The sequence below is a fragment of the Mesoplodon densirostris genome, chromosome 2 (assembly GCF_025265405.1).
Source record: "Mesoplodon densirostris isolate mMesDen1 chromosome 2, mMesDen1 primary haplotype, whole genome shotgun sequence".
NCBI lineage: Eukaryota > Metazoa > Chordata > Mammalia > Artiodactyla > Ziphiidae > Mesoplodon > Mesoplodon densirostris.
This window is the reverse complement of record NC_082662.1, coordinates 55,086,294-55,108,574: the sequence shown is the minus strand read 5'-3', so window position 1 is coordinate 55,108,574 and position 22,281 is coordinate 55,086,294. Positions and strand designations below refer to the sequence as shown.

The window sequence follows — 22,281 nt, the reverse complement described above, 5'->3', positions numbered from 1 at the left end:
GCTTTAAAATTTGTCTTTTATGATTTTTTGTGGCTCATGCTCAGAAATGCCTTCCTTGGGCTTCCCTGGTGGCGCAGTCGTTGAGAGTCCGCCTGCCGATGCAGGGGACACGGGTTCGTGCCCCGGTCCGGGAAGATCCCACGTGCCGCAGAGCACCTGGGCCCGTGAGCCATGGCCGCTGAGCCTGCACATCCGGAGCCTGTGCTCCGCAACGGGAGAGGCCACAACAGTGAGAGGCCCAAGTACCGCAAAAAAAAAAAAAAAAAAAAAAAAAAATGCCTTCCTCATCTATAAAATATGTTCTCTTTAAAGGTTTTCTAATACTTTTATGGTTTTATTTTTATTTAAAACTTTGATTTAATCTGGAATTTATTTTGAGGAGGTGGTGAAATATGAATTCAGCCTTAAAAAAGGTCAGTCAGCTATCTCAGCAACTCAACACTTTTCATTGATCTACCTTCTCTCTGCTGATTTAAAATTCCTCTGAAGGAGTATTATAAATGCACGGTAAAGACTTACTGGGTTTATGTGGAAATTTATTAGTGGAGTTAGCAGTCAAATGAAAAAGAGTCTAGGCTAAACCCATGCCTTTCACCTTCATAGACAAGTTGAATTTAAAATTGTATTGCTTATATTAGAAATCAAGCATAGCTTAATGTTCAATTAATTCGCATTTCATATGAAAATTCAAACTCCAGAAGAGTTAAGTAACTAAATATTATGTGAGTTCTGTACTATTCATTCATTCATTCAATCATTCATTTATTCATATGAGGAACTATTCTAGGCATTGGAAATATAGCAGTTAACTAGATTCATAAGGTACTTGCCCTCATGGAATATGGGCTTTATTTAAGGAGATACATAAACAAGAAATAATGTACAAACAAACAAGATAATTTAGGATTATCTTAAGCAGATTATTTAATAGTTGTGAATGGAATAACAAAGTGATGTTATGTGGGGAGGTAAAGTGAGGCTTTCTAAGAAAGATGGGAAGGGGTCAGTTATGTCCATATCCACAAAGCTAAAACAGTAGTAATCCAAATGCAGACATTGAGGGGTGGGGGAAGGCATGATGTGTTTTGCTTTTCTGTGTGTTTTGCATGTCTATCCTATTTGAAAATTTCTCACTGAAATTTATGGGCAGATTCTTTAGTTTCAAGTCCTCTTGTGGGCCCCAGTGACATTCTGTGTTCATAGCATTTATCATACTACATTATAAGTATTTGCCTGTCTTATTCTCCTTCCAGACTGTGAGTTCTATGAAGTCAAGAACTTTGTCTTTTATCTCTGTATTCTCAGTATCTAGTATACTGCATACTCAATAAATGTCACAATGAGGCATTATAAACATAATAAAGGCTGATCTGTTATCATGTGCTTTGGATCCTGTTCTCTCCCACCATTTCAGGAATCTTACATTCTTGTTCTAGTGTATGCAAACTCTGTCTCAACTAAATTCTTTTCATTAGGATTTAATCAAACTTAAACCTTTCCAATCTTAAAAAGCTTCCCAAATCCCTATGTTCTGTCTCCAACTATTGCATTATCTTTCTCCCATTCTCAGCTACACTCTTCAGAATTTCACTTATTTCATTTTCTTACCTCCTACTTACTCTTTAAACCTACTTTTGTCTGTTTTCAGCCTGAGATTTCCAGTGACCTTGAAGTTGCTAAATTCAGTTGACATTTTTCATTTCTTACCTCATTTGGTCTGTGAATGGCATTTGACACTTAACTCTTATAATTCTGCTTGTAATTTCTTCCTTGGGCTTCCTTGCCACTGTACTTTCATGGTTTTCCTTCTGTTTCTTTGTGGGTGCCTTATCAGTCTTTGTAGGCTCATCCTCTTCTGGATGACCACATAATCTTAAAGTTCCTTAAGACTCCTTTGTTGGAATAATACACAAAGAGAGTAATTAAGTAATATTCTAGTTCTCTCATAGTTGATGTCCTTGATAATGGTTCTCAGCACAGGAAAAATGATATATAGGTGCAAGACAGAAAAGAATAAATAAAAACCTTGTATTCTTGAATTTGAATTTGGATTATCACTATGAACTCAGGATACATTTCATGTTAAAAGCATTTTCCCCTAACTCTTTCAACTTTAAAAGGCCTAGAAACAATGAATAACCCACAATGAGTGGCCTGGAAAAACATTACCCATTCAAAAACCCCAACTCCTTGGAGAAGTGGCTGATTCCAGGTTTGGGAAGAAAGTGTACAAGAAGAGCCTGGAAGGTCTTCTCGTAACAGATAGTAAGAAGCCGTCAAAGACTATTATGACTGAATCAAAAGGAATCATGAGCCAGTTTGAATCGACCTTTTCACCTGTCAAAGATGGTACAATTTGAACACCAGTAAAGATGATAACTGCAAAATATTGAAACCTGTTAATATGTTTGGTCCAGGAGTTTATAAGTGATGCTTTTAAAAAAAGACAAAGTTGATCCCTTTTAGAGGAATGTAATGTACCAACTGATTATTTTGAAAACTGGCAGCTAATGGAAAAGAATCAAGAATTTATCCTTGCCTCTCATATAATGGCTCACTGGCAAAGCAAATAGTAGATAAGGAAAAGTGCTCTTCATAGAGATATTCTAGTTGTTAAATAAAGAAGCAATGATAGAATATCACCTTTTGGCAATCCTTAATGAGTTAATGGATTTAGGCATTGGTCATCATTGTCTACTAATTGCACAAAAAATGAAACAACAACCAAACATTTTCCTCCTGATAGAAGGACACAGTACCATTTATGAAGTGATCTTGCCACCAAAATTTTAGCAAGGCTCTAGATTCAACTCTCAATTCATAGAAAACACAGAGGAACATGTTAAATGTCACTACAGTGTGCAGTCAGTAAAATCCAGCCTCTGGAAAAATCTACACAAAAATATCAATAATTCTTCAACAAATGTATTGCAAAGGGAGTAGATGAAAAGACTTCTCCATGATCAACTAAGTACCTGTCTGTTCCTCCCATAGCTTCTGCATACTTCTCTCACAACACAGCATTGTTTTGAAATGGTCTTGTTTATAGATATTTCCATGCCATTAGATGTGTGATATATTTTACCTCTTTTTATCTTCTTGTTTTTAACTTTTGACATTTTAATAATAATGTGTCTTGGTGTGGGTCTCTGAGTTCATCTTATTTGGAACTCTCTGAATTTCCTGGATCTGGATGTCTGTTTCCTTCCTCAGATTAGAGAAGTTTTCAGCCATTATTTCTTCACAGTTTTCCGTAAGTAGGTTAATGCCACTATACATCCTGCCCTGCAACCTTTTTTTCATCCAACATGCTGGGTATCTCTTTCTGCATTAATAAATACTGCTGCATATTGTCATTTTTGGGGACTCTGAAATGTATTCTTCTTTTAATATATCTTAATTTAATTAATTAGTCCAGTACTGATGAACATGTTTCTTTATAATTATTTCCTAATATAAAAAATGTCATGAATTTCTTTGAACACACCCATTTGTACATATGTGCAGTTCTCTCCTTAGACTAGAGGTGGGTTTGTTGGGTCAAAGAGTATGTTCATTTAAAACTTCTATATTGCCCTACCACCTTCTAGAAAATTTAGACCTATTTTCATTGTCCTAGCAGTTGATGAGGAGGGTTTTATTATGCTTGAAGTCTTGTTCATCAGCTCTGAGCAAGCACTAGTTTTCAGGTAAAGTAACTCTCAATCTTTTTCTTTTTTTTTTTTTTTTTAAGCCCTCTCTTTTGGTGCCTTTCCTTGAATTATTTCTCATCTCTCTGTTGGCAGCAGGGACTATTAAAGCTGTGTAAGATGCAACTGGACATGAAGTCAAATAATAGTAGAGTAATATGTGATTTTCTCATAGTAACTACCTAATACTGTTATACCTACCATATTATCATATGTGTTTTTGAATAATAATGTAGAATATTATACCTCTTAAAACCTTGATCACATCTATACAAAAAGCCTGATTTCTAAATGTCATCCTATTTATATCTGCTTGGAGAAACTAAGATAATATTAGTACTGTCTTTTAACTTCTTAATAATGTTTCTGTTCATACTTGTTTATTTCCCAGTAGCCTCTTCTAGAGGAAAGAACGTGCATTTTTTTTTTTTTTCTTTTTGCGGTACGTGGGCCTCTCACTGTTGTGGCCTCTCCCGCTGCGGAGCACAGGCTCCGGACGCGCAGGCCCAGCGGCCATGGCTCACGGGCCTAGCCGCTCCATGGCATGTGGGATCTTCCCGGACCAGGGCACGAACCTGTGTCCCCTGAATCGGTGGGCGGACTCTCAACCACTGCGCCACCAGGGAAGCCCCAAGAACATGCATTTTTAAGTCTGACTGAACTGTATTCTCATTCTGGCTTTGCCACTTATTTGATAGTATGTGAAAATCTCTTAACTTTTCTGGGCCTCAGTTCATCTGCAAAACGGTGGTATATTTGATTGCTGTGTGTTTGAATGACTACTCTAAGGATCTAATCAAACATTGTATGTGAAAATAGCATAGTGTCTAGCAAATGCTAATAATTCAATATTTGTTCATCTATTTCTTTTGTGGTGTGTAGTAGTGATATATAGTGTTTTTAGATATGTATTCACTGTCATGTATACTATTGCCTTCACAGAAACCTTCTCTACATATACCCTCAGAGTCTCAATTTTGCCAACCGTCAAGGTTCTGCCAGAAATATAACCGTTAAAGTCCAGTTTATGTATGGGGAGGATCCTAGCAATGCCATGCCGGTGAGAAATGTTCTTTTCATTTCCTATTCTTCATATACGGTTCAAATAGACCTTTTTTGGGGGGGGGAGGGTAATCACTTGGTTGGCAGCTCTAAACTGGAAATGAATGTGATCTTGCAAACAAAATTTCTGACTTCATTACTTCCTGTACAGGTAGTAATGAGTTTATTTGAAGTCTTATTTATTGAGGACTTGGTATATGTTAGGCACTCCCAGAGATACAAAGATGAATAAGGCATAATCTAGAGGATATTAAGAATACATAAAGTTTTAAAATAATGAACTTCAGAAGAGGGCCAGATCAGAATCACCTAGGGTACTCTAACAGAGCAGATACCTCTTCTCTATTCTTCCATCTATGATCCTGATTCCCCGCCTTTAGAATGAAAGGCCAGGTAAGGGAGGTGGAAAGTGGTGGGTAGTGTTACAGGGTTGTGGTATAGTTTGAAAATGCTTCCCAGGTGATTCTAATTTGTATGATTCTTCCCATCTTTGTTGAGAAACTCTGGCAGTAGTTCTTAACTTTGGCTACATTTTACACTCACTTGGGAGCTTTTAAAAATACCAATGCCCAGACAATCTCATTCCAATTACATTATAATCTCTGGGGTGGGATACCAGGCAGATATCAGTATTTTTAAATCTCCCCAAAGGATTACATTTTGCAGCCAATATTTATAACCAAGGTATGTGCTAATTATTAGAAGATTGGTAGTATAGGGTTTCAAAGGTATAGGTGTTCAGAGGAAGGAGAGAATGCCTCAAAGGTGGTTAAAATGTTCATAGCAGTGGATCTGTCTAGACTGCGGGGAAAGGAGAGCAATTCAAGTTGGAGAATGTCCTTCAACAGAGGTAGAGTGGTGAGTTGCCAGTGAGCCAGAGCAATGCAAGATAAGTCAGGAATAGTAGATTGAGGCTAGATTGGGGAGGTTCTTGACTGCCCACATTGTCATTTAGGATTTGTGGGACACTAGTAAATTCAGGTTCCATGAAAGTAGATTTTCAATTTATGGAGTAGGAGCACATCTATCACTGTAGATGTTCAGCCTCTGAAAGAACCCTAGTGGAATGAAAATGTACTAAGAACAGGTGCACTGTTTACAGAGTTTTATTTTAGCCTTCTATGGCAGTCATTTGAATCAAGTTCTTTTGATTTTCTACAATACTTACTAAGAAAACTATATATTTTCCTTTCCACTGTAGCCTCAGTTTCATCAACATTTATAGATCTTGATAGCAGCAAGCACAAATTATTCATCTTTGTATTCTTCTATGGCAGCTGTTCCAGATCCTTGCATGTAATACATGCTGAATAAATATTTGTTCAATAAATGTAGAATTTATTTTTGAGGTTTGGAATGAGCATTTCATGCTTTTTACTAGCTCTTCATTTCTGCCAAAGGAATGAATGTACTAATCATAGTCAATGAAAAGATGCTGGATTGTGAAAATAGATGGCTTCGTTATCCTATATGTGAATGGCCATATGAATTTGAGCTTATGACAAATGTAGTATATGTAAAATAATTTGTTTTTATTTTTTGCCTAACAAACTCTTCCTTGTCTTAGCATACATATAGCCTCCTCTACAGAGCCCCAGCTGCGTCCAGCCATATCGGCAGTTAGACCACTCCTTCTTTTGGTGCTACCTTAGTGTCTTCTCACTTCTTTTATGAGCTGTTTCATTTTATGGTTATATGCTTGTTTCTTTATCTCGACCACTAGACTGTGAGCTCCTTGAGGGCAAGGACCATGTCTTACTCATATCTGTATCTTGCCTATCATAGTGCTTGGGATAATTGATGCTCAGTCTATGTTGATGAATGATTAAAAATATATGTTAAATGGTCAAAGGAACACTTTCACTTTATATCATTGCATGTTATGAAAATAAGTTACTTTTTGAAAAACAATAGCTTCTCAGAGGGAAAAAAAGGTACTGCATTCCTTTCTCTTGTGTATTATTAGTGATATGAAAATATAATGCTTTTATGTTTATGTGAGTGGCTGGTTTGAAATAATGTATAAACACAGATACATTGTATTTGCTTATTTTTTAAAAAATGAAGACTGTCCAAATGGATCTTAAGATAATTTTTTGATCATACAATCTTGATATGATAAAATCATAAACTTCATAATTGTGGCACTGGAACAGCATTTTTATAAAAACATAGTAATGTAGTCTTAGAAATTGATGAAATTAGACATATACAGGACAGTCATAATTATTACACTTTTGCATACCCTTAAAATAAAAGGACCTGCTTGAAATGTTGCAAAAAGAAACACAGATATCTGTTATTATATTCTTTTTATTTAAGGATGGTGCAACTATAAGGAATAAAGTTTGTATAAGGAATAAGGAATAAACTTTGAGTTGTTTTACCAGTTGTGTGATAGAAGTGTGATGACATGTCCACATGCCTATTCATGCATGTGTAGAGATGACTGGCCAGACTTAAAAGTTTAATCTATGACTAGATAACATTGTAAGCCTGTCACATGGTAATCATAGCTATGACCTTGACATCATTAAGCCATTTATGTAATCTGCTGCCCTTATTAACCATAGTATTGCTTGGTAGAATTCTACAGGCAGATATACAAGACTGAATTATTTTACCTTTAAACATTCTCCAAAGTATTGTAGTAGTATTGTATTTTTTTTTTAATGTGGTGGATTTGAAAAAAAACAAACACATAAGTAAGAATATAAGAATGGAGCTCCTCTTCCATTTAGTAGCTTGCAGGGAGTACTGGAAGTTAAAGGGTACATAGCTTGACCTAAATTAGGGTATTTTAATATCATTTATAAATAATTTATATTTGACATTCAGAATGACTGTTGTTTTAGTGGAGAAGCCACCAATTTATGTAGTAGATATATGCCACCATTCTAGGATCGTATTTCTTATGTAAATTCCGAATGATGTGCTACATCTAGATTTTAAAATGACTTCTTTACCTTCTTTAAGAAAAAGGAAAGAAATGTACCTTATTGCCCAATAGATATAAATATAATGGATAGAAACTTTTTGAATGTTTGAATGTCAGATGGGTCTATAGTTGAAAAGAAATTTACAGTTAAGCAATGGACCTTATAGGCACATTGTTCTTCATTGGGCTTATTTTGCCCATTGTTCTCAGTTATTAAATCAGACAAATTCTTACATAGATTTGAAACATCCAGCATTTATTACAACAAAGTTTCAACATGCTGTTATTTGTTACAGGTAATCTTTGGTAAATCTAGCTGTTCAGAATTTTCAAAGGAAGCCTATACAGCCGTAGTATATCATAACAGGTACTGAATTCAAATATTTCTTTCAAAGTTTCTCACTTCTCAGTGGCATTGTTAGCACTCACGTTAGTGTGTTTACCAAATGCTTTGCTGCACTGGATGTGCAAATTCAAGACAGCTGACATCAAAGTTATAATTTTCAACCTGTAGATGCACATTCTCTCCATAGACATCTCAAATATAAGACTTTATGCACAAAACATCTTTTCTGTCAAATTCTCTGATCCTTTCATTTTTATTGTTATTGATTATCATTATGGCCTCTGGTCCTTTGGTCTTTCCCTGTTATTTTTACCTGACACTTTGTAGTTTTACTTAACTCTTTACTAAGCTTGCACTCATTAGTCAGTTAAATTGGTGCAACATCCAATAAATCTTCGACTCAGTGACTTTCCCTTTTACTTCTTTGGGAATTGATTGTTAACTCTGGATAAGCTTTAACTTCTACTTTCTTTCCCCTCCTCCTCCCCCTCCTCCTCCTCTTCCTCCTGCCTTCCCTCCCCATCCCCCTCCTTCACCTCTCTCTCCCCCTTCTTTTGTTTTGATTATCGAATGCTACTGGAGAAAAAACACAAAATTGTGCCAATCAGGGCTGTCACAAATTGATGTTATTTTATCATATGATGGGGCTACAGTAATTTATTTTATCGTATTTTATCTTCTTTTGGCCCCTCTGTTCTTTGGTAAATTTTTTTGTCGTCACTTTTTTACCTTCTCTCCCATTTGGCAGTAGCTATTTTAAGCTTTTCTTCCCCTTTCTCTAGCTCCTACTTCTTTTCTGTTTGCTTTAACTCTTAGTGTTCCTACTTTATGAAGTTGATTGAAACCATCTAACTTGAGATCTATCAGCTTCTGTGCTCTTCACCTCAAATTGTCTCCATGCAGATCTGCCTTTCCTTTGTTTCAAAGGTGGTAATGGCCCACACCTCCCTCCGTGTGGATCTTTTCATCTCTGCTATCAAAACGATCTTATCCAGGCTCTTCAGAATGTGACTCTATCAGTTATTCCTTTTCTTGCATCATCAGTCTTCTGTTTCATTGGCTCCATCTCTTATTGCCACGAAAGTTGTTTCCTATACTTAAAAAAAAGTCTTTCTTCAGTGCTGTTGTGTAGCATGTTTTTTCCTTACCCTCCTTAAAACTTTCTTCTTTCTCACCTTTATTTTATGGCCCTCTCGTGGTTTCCTTTTATCCCTTTGAACACTTTTTTTAAAAATAGTAATTATTCTAATTTTTCTTTTTCTTTAAAACATAGGCCTTCCACACAAAACACTAAAGTTTTGCCTTTATCCTTCTTTTTCTATAATATTCTTTCCCTAAATAATCTTATATGTATTTCCAGAGTTACATTCAATGAAAATACTACCACTTTTACCTTTATGTGGATTGTTCGCACTGTTTGTTTTCTCTCATAACTTTCTTTCTGAGATACAGATGTGTATTTTCAGTGGCCTTTTAGGTGTATTCATTCGAGTGCCTGCTGCCTTCTCAATTTCCATGTATTTGTTCTTGACTCTCTTCCTAAGCCAATCTCTGTCTGACTCTTTATTTTTATTAATCGTACTACGATTTTTCCAGTTGCTCTGACTCAAATGTAAGACATTCTTGCCTTCCTTCTTATTTTGTCTGACATACAGTCATCTTTTACATCTTGATGATTGTATTTCTGCCTCATTACCAAGCATATCTTGTGCTGTCCAGTTTCTGGGCCTTTCTTGGATCTTTTTTCTGTTGTAATACTGATTCCCTCTAATTTAACTCCTACTCATACTTTAAGGCCCATATCATATATCTCTTCCTAAATGACAGTTCCCTGATCTAAAACTTGAAGTAATCAATCTAGCTCTGTTCTTGAAGCACTTAACCTTATATGCTGTATACCAGGGGTCAGCAGACTTTTCTAAAAAGGGCCAAATAGTATATATTTTAGGCCTTGTGTGCCATCTGGTCTCTTACAACTACTCAACCTTGCTGTTGTAGTGCAAAAGTAGCCATGTACAGTAAATTGCAAATAAATGGGCATGGCTGTCTTCCAATAAAATTTTATTTATGGACCCTGAAATATGAATTTCATTTAATATCTCAAGTGAAATATTATTCTTTGGAATTTTTTTAAGCACTTAAAAATATAAAAATCATTTTTTAGTTTGTAGGCTATACAAATGAAGTAGTGGACTGGATTTGGCCTGTGGCCATAGTTTGCCAACCCCTGCTTTATAGCATAGCTATTGATATATGTGTGTCTTACTTATATTTCTACTGAATTATATATTTTTGAGGGTTATTTTTCTTATGTTCATCTTTAAAACCACCACAAAAGTAACACAGTGCTTAGCCTAATGGTGGGTAATTAAAAATACTTGTTGATGAATAACTCGTAGATGTTTAATTTTCCATAAGAGCCTTTACATAATATGATTTCAGGAAAGAAATGAACTAAAGCACTAGAAGCCAGGAAAGATATTTATAAAGAAGGTTGTATTTTCTAAAAGTATCTCAGTTTGTGGCTAGGTCTTTATTTTGTTGCTCTTAGCATTAGTAGAATTAAAATGATACAGTCTAACATTACTAGTAAATTCAACTTTCTCATAATTCAGTGGTGACTAGTGAGATGAGTAATAAGATCTATAGCATCTTTTATTCACCAAAGTCATCAAATTCTCAGGTGGCTAGCATTAGCTACCTTTCTTACAGGTATTAAAAGCCTTATGCCACTTAATTTTTCTGTGATCAGATCTATACCTGTTAGCATTTTTGAGGCTTATTTGAGATGGAAGAATATTTGACGTATTTAGCATCAGAGAAAAATCCCTAACTGGTGGGATGGGCTTCACTTTAAAGGTAGTTGGAACTATATGGTTTGGATGTATTTTCATTGAATACAACAGAGAGATACTAACTGAATATGGAAGATGGGGATGCTAAGGTTCTGTCTCTTTTAGGTCTATATCATAAATAGCAGCCATGCTATCTTATAAAAATGCTCTTAAGGCCCACTCTCAATGAATATTGAGATGCAAGTGCCATTGGTTTGATCAAATATGATAATTTGTTGTATTCCTTAGTAACTGGGAGCCCTTCTAAATGGTGGGATGCATTGCAATTTATGGGGATTCCCTGATTTTTTCTTTTCTTTTTTCTCTTTTCCTTTTCCTTTTTTTTTTTTTTGTTTTTTTTGTAAAGCTGTCAGTCAATACACAACTAGTCCATGTTTAGGTAACATTTATGGAATGATAGATATAAGACATTCCATAGAGAGCCCATCTTGATACCAAGTTGTCTAAAGATTCCTTTTTTCTTTCTTTCTTTTTTTTTTTTTAACAAAAGGTTAATACAATTTAGTATTACTATGAAGCTGTACTCCTATAAAAGAAAAATGTTTTTCTATGGTATGGTTATAAGATATACATTTATAAAAGCTCATATTATTTTTTCTATGTAATATGTATCCAAATTGGTTTATAAATATAGAAAGCCTTGCCCTAGTCTCTTCTCTTATACAGTTTCCAATCTAATGAAGATTTCAGCATCAAGGTGGTGATTATTAATGAATTTTCATATAGTAGGATTACTCAACCCATTAATAAAAATGGGATGAGAAATTTCAGAAACAGTGGCAGCTCCCTCATCTGGAAGTAGGGGTTAGTTACTTGAGTTTGGAAATAAAAATATTTTGGACTAGAAGAAAAATTAAGCATGAATCCTGAAATTAATTTAAAAATTACTCAAACATACAAATGCAATAATTGTTTATTTTGAACACATTACTGACTATTGATGTTTTGTTTTGTTTTTGTATGAAGGTCTCCTGATTTTCATGAAGAAATCAAGGTTAAACTCCCTGCTACTTTAACTGATCATCATCACTTGCTTTTTACATTTTATCATGTTAGTTGTCAACAAAAACAAAATACTCCTCTTGAAACTCCTGTTGGATATACAGTAAGTACATTTTTGTTAAATATTTAGCCCTTTGATCTTAAAAATAGTTAACAACATTTAAGATAGTTGGTGTTCATTATTACTTGAGTATTCCTTATCTGATTCCCCATGTTCGTTAGGAAGGGTCATCATAACAAGAAAATGCTCGATACAGTTAACCAGTGTCATTAATTAACTAAGTAACATGTGTAAACACTTAGGTGTTATTCCTGATTATTGTATATTTACCCAACAGTACTGTGTAAATGTAACAGTTTTAAGGGTTCTTCGGAAGAAAATGGTTTGAATGTAAAATGATTAAAAGAGGCGCTTGGCAATTAAAACCCTTTTTAATTGCCTTAATTAAAATAATTAAAACGCCTGAGTATTTTTTGAAAATCATTACTATTGAATTACAAAAGTAAACCTAAGATGAATACATCATAGTGTGCTATCACAATTTTGTCAGAAAGGCATGCCTTCACCTAAAAGAGAAAAACTAACGTTTGATACATATCTTTTGTCTTCAGCTTATGACATGAATTTCTGCTAAATGTAAGAAAATAAGTTTATGTCATACTTTTTAGTTTTGTTTTCAACATTCTTATCTAATCAAATCTTTCTTTCCCTATTTACATTGACACTATTACCCCAGTTTAAAATTGATTCACTTTGTGGCCTTTTCTATTACCAACTTTCCCTTGGATAATGGGGACCTGCTATAAATTTAAGTATTGCATAGTTAGTTGGTAATAATGTTTTGGTGATCCTCCTTAAATATTGTTGGGGAAACTTCTTTAGATGAATTATGAAAACCTATTATTATTACCTACATAATTAAATCCCCTTGGTGTTTAGTGATGTGAAACGAATTTGGCTCATACCAAGTTCTTAAAACAGATTTTCCAAGTAATTACTTTTATAGCAAACATATTTAAATTAATATTGTTTCCTTTTTATTTAAAAGTGGATACCGATGCTTCAGAATGGACGATTAAAGACTGGGCAGTTTTGCCTACCGGTCTCACTGGAAAAACCACCACAGGCTTATTCTGTACTGTCTCCTGAGGTCAGTTTCTCTCACACTGAAATTCTCCAGTTTGAATGAAATGGGCTTTTTATTACAAAGATAGTTTTCTCAAACTTGCTCTTTCTTTTCTCTCTAAGTATGTATATAGTGAAGTAATAATATTATTTTCCAAGGGACATTAGCAGCTTTGATGATGACATATGTGACTTGAAAGAAAAAAAACATTGGGAAAATCTCAATCAAGAATCAGTAGCCACTGTTCAAAAACCAAAGTGCCTTTTGAGAACGATTACATGATGATTACCAATGTCTCTTAATGCTTTGACTACAACTGTTTGTAACCATTAATCTGAAATGTGTCTTGTGAATGTTCTCCTGGTGGCATTTATTTTTCATTATAGAACTTTAAAAGTTTTCACAAATAAATTTGTATTGTTTTTAATTAAAAAAAAAAAGGCAATGTAAGGCTACCGCTCTGACCTCCTTTCTCACCATTCTCTGTCACTCTGCCCTGACTATATAGCACAGCGCCTTTGTTGTTCCTCATACATGAAGAGCACATTCCCATCTCAGGCCGTTTGTACTTTCCTTTGCTGGCAAGACCTATCTATCACAAGACCTGCTTCTTATTTAATTCAGATATCCACTCAAATATCCCCTCTTCAGAGAAGTCATCTATAATTACTTTGTTTTAAGTAGCAGCCTTCACCGCTTTTTATCCCTTTGCTTTATCCTCATAATACTTAATCACTGGGACGTCCCTGGCAGTCCAGTGGTTAAGACTCTGCACTTCCACTGCAGGGGCTCGGGTTCGATCCCTGGTCAGGAACTAAGTTCCCACATGCTGTGGGGCGCAGCCAAAAAAAAAAAAAAAAAACTTACCACTGACTTTATAGTTCATATATCTTTGTTTATCTGTTTATTGTCTACAGAGTATAAACTCCATGAGGTTAAGGACTTTGTCTTTCTTATGCATTGCTGTATCTACCAGTGCTTAGAATAGTGCTTGGCTCATAGTAGACAGTTAATGAATATTTATTAAATGAATGAATAAAGACGGTAGGAAAGAAATAGGACAGAACCCCCCCAATCCCCAAATCTTTCATTCAGTTTTCCAGGAACATATCTTTTCAGTAAAATAAATTAGTCTTCTGTCAGGGGTAGCATTGTATTTCAAAAGGAAATATTTTAAAAGAAAATATAATTTTATGGAAGTTATGGATTTGTTCTTAATTGACTTGCAGATGCAAGGTCAGCGTTCTAAAGGGGAGGCTGATGGTTTTCTTCTAGCTACAATGTGTATGTTCATATATAAAGAATATGGTGATAGCCCCGGGAGCCGGCGGGCGGCGGTCCTCGCCAGGGACCTTCAGCGGGCCCAGGGGGACAAAAGTGGCTCTAAATCCAGCACATGCATATTGAAGCAAGTTAAAGGATTTAATATGAAGCACAGAAACAGATAATGCCAAAAAGCAAGCAATAGTTGGTACACTTTTAGTGAGTGGGGCAGCATTTCCTTCTCCCAGTGCTGCTGAGATGGCGGAAATTAGTCGAATTCAATATGAAATGGAATACACCAAAGGTATAAGTCAGCGAATGAGGGTCCCGGAAAAATTAAAGGTAGCACCACCAAATGCTGACCTGGAACAAGGATTCCAAGAAGGAGTTTCAAATGCTAGTGTGATTATGCAGGTTCCAGAGAGAATTGTTGTAGCAGGAAATAATGAAGACATTGCATTTTCAAGACCAGCAGATCTTGACTTTATACAGTCAACTCCCTTCAAACCTCTGGCACTAAAAACACCACCTCGTGTACTTACACTAAGTGAAAGACCACTAGATTTTCTGGATTTAGAAAAACCTGCTCCAACCCCTCAAAATGAAGAAATCCGTGCAGTTGGCAGGCTAAAAAGAGAGCGCTCTATGAGTGAAAATGCTGTTCGCCAAAATGGACAGCTGGTCAGGACTGACTCCATTGTGAGAAGACAAAATGAAATACGTTGTGAAAGACCTGTGTTGCGTGGTGGGTCTGCTGCCGCCACCTCTAACCCTCATCATGACAACGCCAGGTATGGCATTTCAAATATAGATACAACGACTGAAGGAACCTCAGATGACATGACTGTTGTAGATGCAGCTTCATTAAGACGACAGATAATCAAACTAAATAGACGTCTACAACTTCTGGAAGAGGAGAACAAAGAACGTGCTAAAAGAGAAATGGTCATGTATTCAATTACTGTAGCATTCTGGCTGCTTAATATCTGGCTCTGGTTTCGCCGCTAGAGGTAACCTCAACTTTCAAAAATATTGTCTCAACAGCTGGAAATATAAAGAATTTGCAAACTTCTTTATTTCTGTCTTTACATTGTATGCCGTTTTACAATCCCCACCCTGAAAATGTATTTCTCCCAGAAAGGATGGGGGAAAGACTTATATTTGCAGAAGTAAAGGTATATCCTGTCACTCGACTGTATTTAGTTTTAACCAGTTCTGCCGTAACACCGACTTAAAATTCTCCCTTTGCATGTTTTGTAAATAGGACCTAGTTTGTTTGTTGTTTTGTTTTGTTTTGTTTTTGCCTCATCAATCTGCACAGCTAATTCGGTGAATGGGAGAGAAAAAAGTGTACAGAAAATGGATTTAGAGAAGTGTCTGTAAAGGAAAAATAATACTTTATATTGTCCTGTTTCTCAAACACTGTTAGATTAAACAGTTTAGTTAATAGACGTTTTTGCATACACATTTCAACATTAACACTACTGAAGTCATGGTCTGGTGTCAGATTTAATAAACACTAGTCACCTTATGTTTCAGGATCACCTTCAATAAAATAATTCCTAACATTTTCAGCAGTTTAAGATGTGGGCAAAATGTGCATTTTTATTTTTATTTTAGTTTTGCAGATGGTTTCCTATAAAGTACATTTTTACTAAGTCCATGTGTGAATGATTTAAAAAACTACAGAATAAGGTACAAATGTAGTGTATTTAATAAACTGTCAACCAAAGCTATATTTGTGTATCAAAAGATTTTATTTCATCATATTGTGCTGTGAGCTATATTCCATATTACGTTTCTTTATATGCACCTAAGTTTTCCTGGCTCTGGAGCAAGTAAAGCAATTAATGACTTGGCAAGTAGCAAGAACCCGCTTGCTTCCTTTCAGATCTTCATCCTGGTAGTGGTAGGCGCTGGTTTTGTTACAGCTGTTTTTGTAATTTGTAGTGTCTATAAAGTGGTTCAGATAAAAATACCTTCAGTTGTGTTGCTTTTTCCATTGTATTTAGCTGATGTACTAAATCTGATGAGATTAAATGAATCAATGAAACCAAGTGCTGGGAGCCTTTAGTTCCCAAACTTTTTCTTTTCCTTTTTTTGTTTCAGAAATGGATAGAATTTTACTTAGGTGCAGTATTCTCCATCCATCTTCAGTATCTTTCTACCAAGGCAGTGAGTTTTGAGAAAGGCAATTAGGGGAAATTCCTTAGATGTAGTTATATTGAACTGTTCTATTCTTGCTTCTCTCCTGTCCTTCCAAAAAAAAAAAAAAAAAAAAAACTTGGAGGAAGGATTCTTTTCTTTAATTCCTAGGGTTTATCATGAGTTTGGTGACAATTTTTTTTACCCATGCAAGTCTTCTGACTTTTATAATATCCTAATGATGTCATTAATTATATTCTATCTTTATATGTAAAAAAAAAAAAGAATATGGTGATAATTTGGATTTGACTATAGATACATAGTATGGCTGATTGATATGTGAGATTAAACCACCTGATTAAGTGCTTAAACTTTTGTGTATTTTAATTACTATATTAAAAGAAGAGTATATATTCTTAGCATCATTATTATATTTAAAGAATAGTATATATGAATTTTAGTGCTTAATTTAAAGCAAGTGAGAGATAAATATTTAAATGACTTTTATAGGTCATTACTTAATGCAATTTTGTATTCACTTTCCTGGTTGAGGTTGAGCTCTCTTTGATTCAGAAAGTCAGAGAACTTCTGAGATGTGTTAACTTCAACAGTTCTTTGGACCTTAGAATATGAAGCTTGCCATATAATCACACTTAGGTACTGAGAAACTAATTTCTGTAACTAGTGAACTATTGCTTTATTATATTTCACTCAGTGGTAATTTTCAGTGATAAATGGATCATTTTCTTCTTAAAACTGGGTGAAAAGGAAGGTGAACCTTTGTTGGCTTTGTTTCACCACACTTTCTTGGTTTTCTGGTGTTTCCCCCTTAAGTTTTCACGTTCTTTTCACTCTGAATCTGTAAGCACTCTTCCCAGGCAGGATCACTGACTGCAGTTCTGTGAACAGTACTCTCAGAGTGGTGTAGTATATAACTTACAAGAAGACCAAGATGCTCCTGACTCCTACTGCTAGTTGATGAATCTTAAATCTGCATCTCTGCTCACTCATTTCTTGCCAGTTATTTGTCTGGTAAATTAAAAAGCCTAATGATGTCTTTGCCAGGATGTTCTGTAGATATCTCAGACATAAAATGTCCCAAACTGGACTCATTATTGTTGAATACTGTTGGAACTTTATGGTGAAGGGAAAACCTTGGCCACCAATATGCCTCAACAGAGTGATGGTATTCTAGTGAATTTATCTCAGTTCAGTGTCATCACCTTTTCAGGATTAGTGTTTATTGGGCTCCAGGAAGCAGATTCATGCTTACAAGATTCATACAAGATTGACATATAGACTAGCATGGCAGTTTATCATCTCTATTTGCATAGATATGCAAAGATCAGCATATAGGATATTTTTTAACTTAACAGTGGTTACATCTGAAGATAGTTACACTTTTCAATTTTTTGTTATTTTATTTAATAATATAATACACACTCATGAATCCACCACCCAATCCAAGAGCTAGAACACTGACAATAGTTTACATCACTTATGTGCTCCTCCCTTATTCCACACTCTTCTTCCTTCTAACTACAAAAAGCTAGCCTTTAAAAAAAATTGTGGTAAAATATACATAACATAAAATTTACCATTTTAACTATTTTTAAGTGTACAGTTCTGTGGTATTAAGTACATTCACATTGTTTTGAAAACTAGCCTCTTAAAACTACTTTTTTTATTTCCAGCAAGAGCAAAGTTTATTAAAAAGTTTATCTTCTTTAGAAATTTAACCAGAATATTCCATTCTGATTAATGGAGAATTTAGTGTATTACAAACATCAAAATATTAGGGGTAAATCAACACCTACCAAAATGTCTGGAATGGTGAATGGCCAGATGTGGTTGGAGGTTTCATGTACTGAACTTAAAAAAAAAAAAATCTTCTGAGTTGGTTATACACCTGTATTTCCAATCATTTCTGGGAAGGTGGGGGCAGGGGGGTGAGCCAGGAATCAGATTTTGAGAATAAGAAACGTAGAGCTGCAAAGAGAGATGTTAACAAGCAAAGAAGTAGAATATTAGGGAGAAAAAAATGATTTAAAAAAAGTACTAGAGTTGGGGTAAAATAAAACTGAGTATAAATGGTCTGTATGGTAAGGCAAAGAATTCCATGGTGATCTCAGCCTATGTGGGCCAGAAATAAAGTGGGTGAGAGGCCATTTATTTTGTTGACTGAGATACTCTCAGACCATTTTTCTGTAAGGTTTTTTTCCCATAGAATCTTTTATTTTTTTAATTTAATTTTATTATTTTTTTATACAGCAGGTTCTTATTGGTTATCTATTTTATACATATTAATGTATATATGTCAATCCCAATCTCCCAATCTCAATCACCCCCACCCCCCCACCCCCGGTAAAACTACTTTTTTTTTTCAAAAATATATTTTTGGCTGTGCTGTGTCTTCGTTGCTGCGTGCAGGCTTTCTCTAGTTGCGGAGAGCGGGGGCTACTCCTTCGTTGCGGTGCGCGGGCTTCTCATTGTGGTGGCTCCTCTTGTTGTGGAGCATGGGCTCTAGGCGCACTGGCTTCTGTAGTTGTGGCGCGTGGGCTTAGTAGTTGTGGCTCACGGGCTCTAGAGCACAGGCTCAGCAGTTGTGGTGCACCGGCTTAGTTGCTCCGCGGCATGTGGGATTTTCCCAGCCAGGGCTTGAACCCGTGTCCCCTGCATTGGCAGGCAGATTTTTAACCACTGCACCACCAGGGAAATCTCTAAAACTACTTTTTAATTGAGGTATATATGTGCCTAAAGAATACATTGTTTACTTTGCTTATTTTATGAATTTAATGAAAAGGTTATTATGCTATAAATAATCCTCTGAGACTTGCTTTTTTCATTCAGCATTATATTACTAAGATTTAGTGTTTATTATCAAAATAAAATGTTCCTTCGGAATTTCATTGTACTTAGAATATAATCTAGATCTTTTTTCCTGCGACCTACAGGAAATCTCTGAAAGACCTGGGCTCTTCCACTTCTGCAGCATCATCTTCTACTACCACCACACCCCTTGTTCTGTACTTACAGCTTCTTCCAAATTTTTTCCAGCCTCTCAGTCTTTGAATTTTGTCTTTCTTCTTCATGATCTCCTCATGGCTGGAGTCTTTTCATTATATTTATTTCATCATATATTTCAAATAGCACTTCCTCAGAGAGGCTTTCCCTCACTCCATGAATTTTCAACCCTTCCTTCCTCCACACTGCTAATACAGTCTATCATTTTTAATCCATTTTTATTTACTAAATACTTATCACTATCTGAAATTCTTATTTTCTTTTTTTCTACAAGAAATGGGTAGTAAGCTCCCTGAGAGCAGATGTTATGTTTATCATGAAACCCTAGTACCTAGAAAACTGTATAGAGACTTCAGTAAATATTTGTTGTATGAATTTAAAGAAGAAAATTATAGGATTATTGGTATTAGCAAAAAGTAAAAAATGGAAATTACCTGGATGTCGACCAAGGGTTTGTTTAATTAAATTTTTGTATAGCCATACAGTGGTACAGTAGTTAAGAGGAGTGATATAGATTTAAATATCCCAATGGGACATTTGTAATAAAAATATAAAAACAAACAAATAATGTAGTGACAACCAAACTCAATATGTAGATATATCAGCAACTGGGTGGAAATAGTTTGGAAAATATACAACAAATTTAGCAAAGTTAGCTCTCACAGGGGTGTGGGATTATGAAAGTTTTTTTGTTGTTGATTTTTTTTTCTAATCTCATATACCTTTGAAAGGCAGTATAACATAATATCCAAGATTTCACTCCCAGCTCCCACTGACCTCAGGTGAGTTTCTTATTCTGCTGTGGACTAAATTGTTCTAACCCCCAATGTGATAGAATTTGGAGATGGGGCCTTTGGGAGGTAATTAGGTTAAATGAGGTCATGAGGATGGGCCCTCATGCTGGGATTAGTGCACTGTAAGAAGAGACACCAGAGAGCTTGCTCTCTTGGCTGTGTGAGGACACAGTGAAAGGTGGTCATCTGCAAGCTAGGAAGAGGTTCCCACCAGAAACTGACTATGGTGGCACCTTGACATTGGACTTTTCTAGTTTTCAGACCGTGAGAAAATAAATTTCTGTTATTTAAGCCACCCAGTATATGACATTTTGTTGTGGCAAACCGAGCTCATTAAGATAGTCTCTCAGCCTGAATTTTCTTATCTGTAAATTGAGGAGAATAATTAATGCCTACAATAATTGAGTTATGTTGATGACTGAATGATTAATCATATGTAGAACATTTAGAATGGTACCAGGCACATGAAAAGTGCTAAAGAAGTGTCTGCTACTATTATGCCATTCCTATTGCCACACTGTTTGTTAGAATATTTTAAGAGAGTAGTTCTTACTTTAGCATGCATCAAAATCACCTGGAGTGTTTGTAATAACACCACTTGTTTAAACCTTACTCCCAGAGTTACTGATGAGGTAGGTCTGGGCTGGGGCTTGACTTTTTACATTTCTTCAAGTGCCCAGAAGATATTGATGCTGCAGACTGTTTTTAAAGAAGTATGTGTTCACATTTTATTTGGATGTCCTTTTTTTTTAAAGCTGAAAATGAGTGTTTTGGGTTGAAAGAGCTAGTACTGTTTCTTGTGCTGAGTAGTTTCAATTTACTCCACCAGCGTTTGTTTCTTTTTTAAAGTTTCAATACCTGTATTATTTGCCTCAGTAAAGATATTGCATTTCTTACCTACTTAGAATTGAATTTTGTAATAGGAAACTTACTTTATTTGGTTTTATTTTCTTCATATAATAACAATATAAAATCATGGGAAAGAAATCCTATCTTCCTATATATGTGTATATATATATTTTGTTTGTTTGTTTTGTTTTGTTTTGCTGAGACTTTCTATTTTTGTCATTTGTTTCAAGGATGTTTGTAATTGCTTGTGGAGCACTTTTTTCCCCTGATGGCTGTTTTAAACTCCTTGTCAGATCTGTCCAGTATCTAAATATTGATGTCTCTTGATTGTCTTTTCTCATTTAAGTTGAAATTTTTCTGGTTCTTGGTATGATGTGTGATTTTTTGTTATATCCTGAACATTTTGCATATTATGTTATGACTCTAGATCTTACATAAGTCTTGTGTTTTAGCAGTAGGGGGAGGTCCTGTTGCCAGGTGGAGGTAAAGATTCACATTCCCCACTCCGCGTTGGGTTGGGGGTGGCTTATTATTGGGTGGAGGTAGGATTTGGGGCCTCAGTTGACACCTCCCTGGCTGTGAGGGTGAGGGGGAAGCTTGTTACTTTTCCCTGGTTGGCCTCCACTGACCCCACAATTAGTGGAGATACTTTTTATCACTGGACTGGGACCAGTTCCCATCTCTGTCTTCTCTGATACCAGACAGTATTTGTGAGGGTGGGGTAGGGATTGAGGAACTTCATTATAGCCAGCTGAGGGTAGACACCTAGGCCCCTCACTCAGCCTGTGGAGGTGGAATGGGGCTGTGATTTGTTTCCTTGTGTTTGGCCAGATTAGGGCAATTGTTGCATTTCACTAGAGGGAGCAGGCTTTTCCTGGAGTTTTTTTTTTGTTTGTTTGTCTGTTTCTTTTGGCAATTCTGGGTTGCCAGCTGCTCTAGCAACTAGCCCAGGATGCATGAGGCAAAACTAAAACCCAGGAAACACCGCCTTATAGTTTCTTGTATCCTGAGGTCCCTAGCCCGTCTGCATCCTTCTCTCCCCTTATAGTCTTTATGTTTATTTTATGTATCATGTTCAGGGTTTTTAGCTGTACTCAGCAGGAAGAATAGAGAGAACTGATGTACTCCCTTTTAAAAATAATTTTTGTGATATGATTTTAATTAACACTGCTAGCAATTTATATCAG

The 22,281-nt window shown here is 35.6% G+C and overlaps 2 protein-coding genes across 5 annotated transcripts in view; both read left to right on the top strand.

Annotated features, from left to right (window-relative positions):
- Positions 1–22,281, top strand: part of DOCK7 (dedicator of cytokinesis 7) — a 209,346-nt gene that overhangs the window by 89,014 nt on the left and 98,051 nt on the right. For all 4 annotated transcript variants that reach the window (XM_060089893.1, XM_060089896.1, XM_060089894.1 and 1 more), the window contains exons 15-18: positions 4,632–4,749; positions 7,986–8,056; positions 11,857–11,995; positions 12,942–13,043. In XM_060089893.1, coding sequence (XP_059945876.1) covers positions 4,632–4,749; positions 7,986–8,056; positions 11,857–11,995; positions 12,942–13,043 — 430 coding nt within the window. The remainder of the gene's footprint in view (positions 1–4,631; positions 4,750–7,985; positions 8,057–11,856; positions 11,996–12,941; positions 13,044–22,281) is intronic.
- LOC132480223 (mitochondrial fission factor-like) lies at positions 14,340–15,542 on the top strand. The gene has a single exon (XM_060084238.1). It carries the CDS (start codon positions 14,541–14,543, stop codon positions 15,288–15,290), a length of 750 nt encoding a protein of 249 aa, XP_059940221.1. The 5' UTR covers positions 14,340–14,540; the 3' UTR covers positions 15,291–15,542.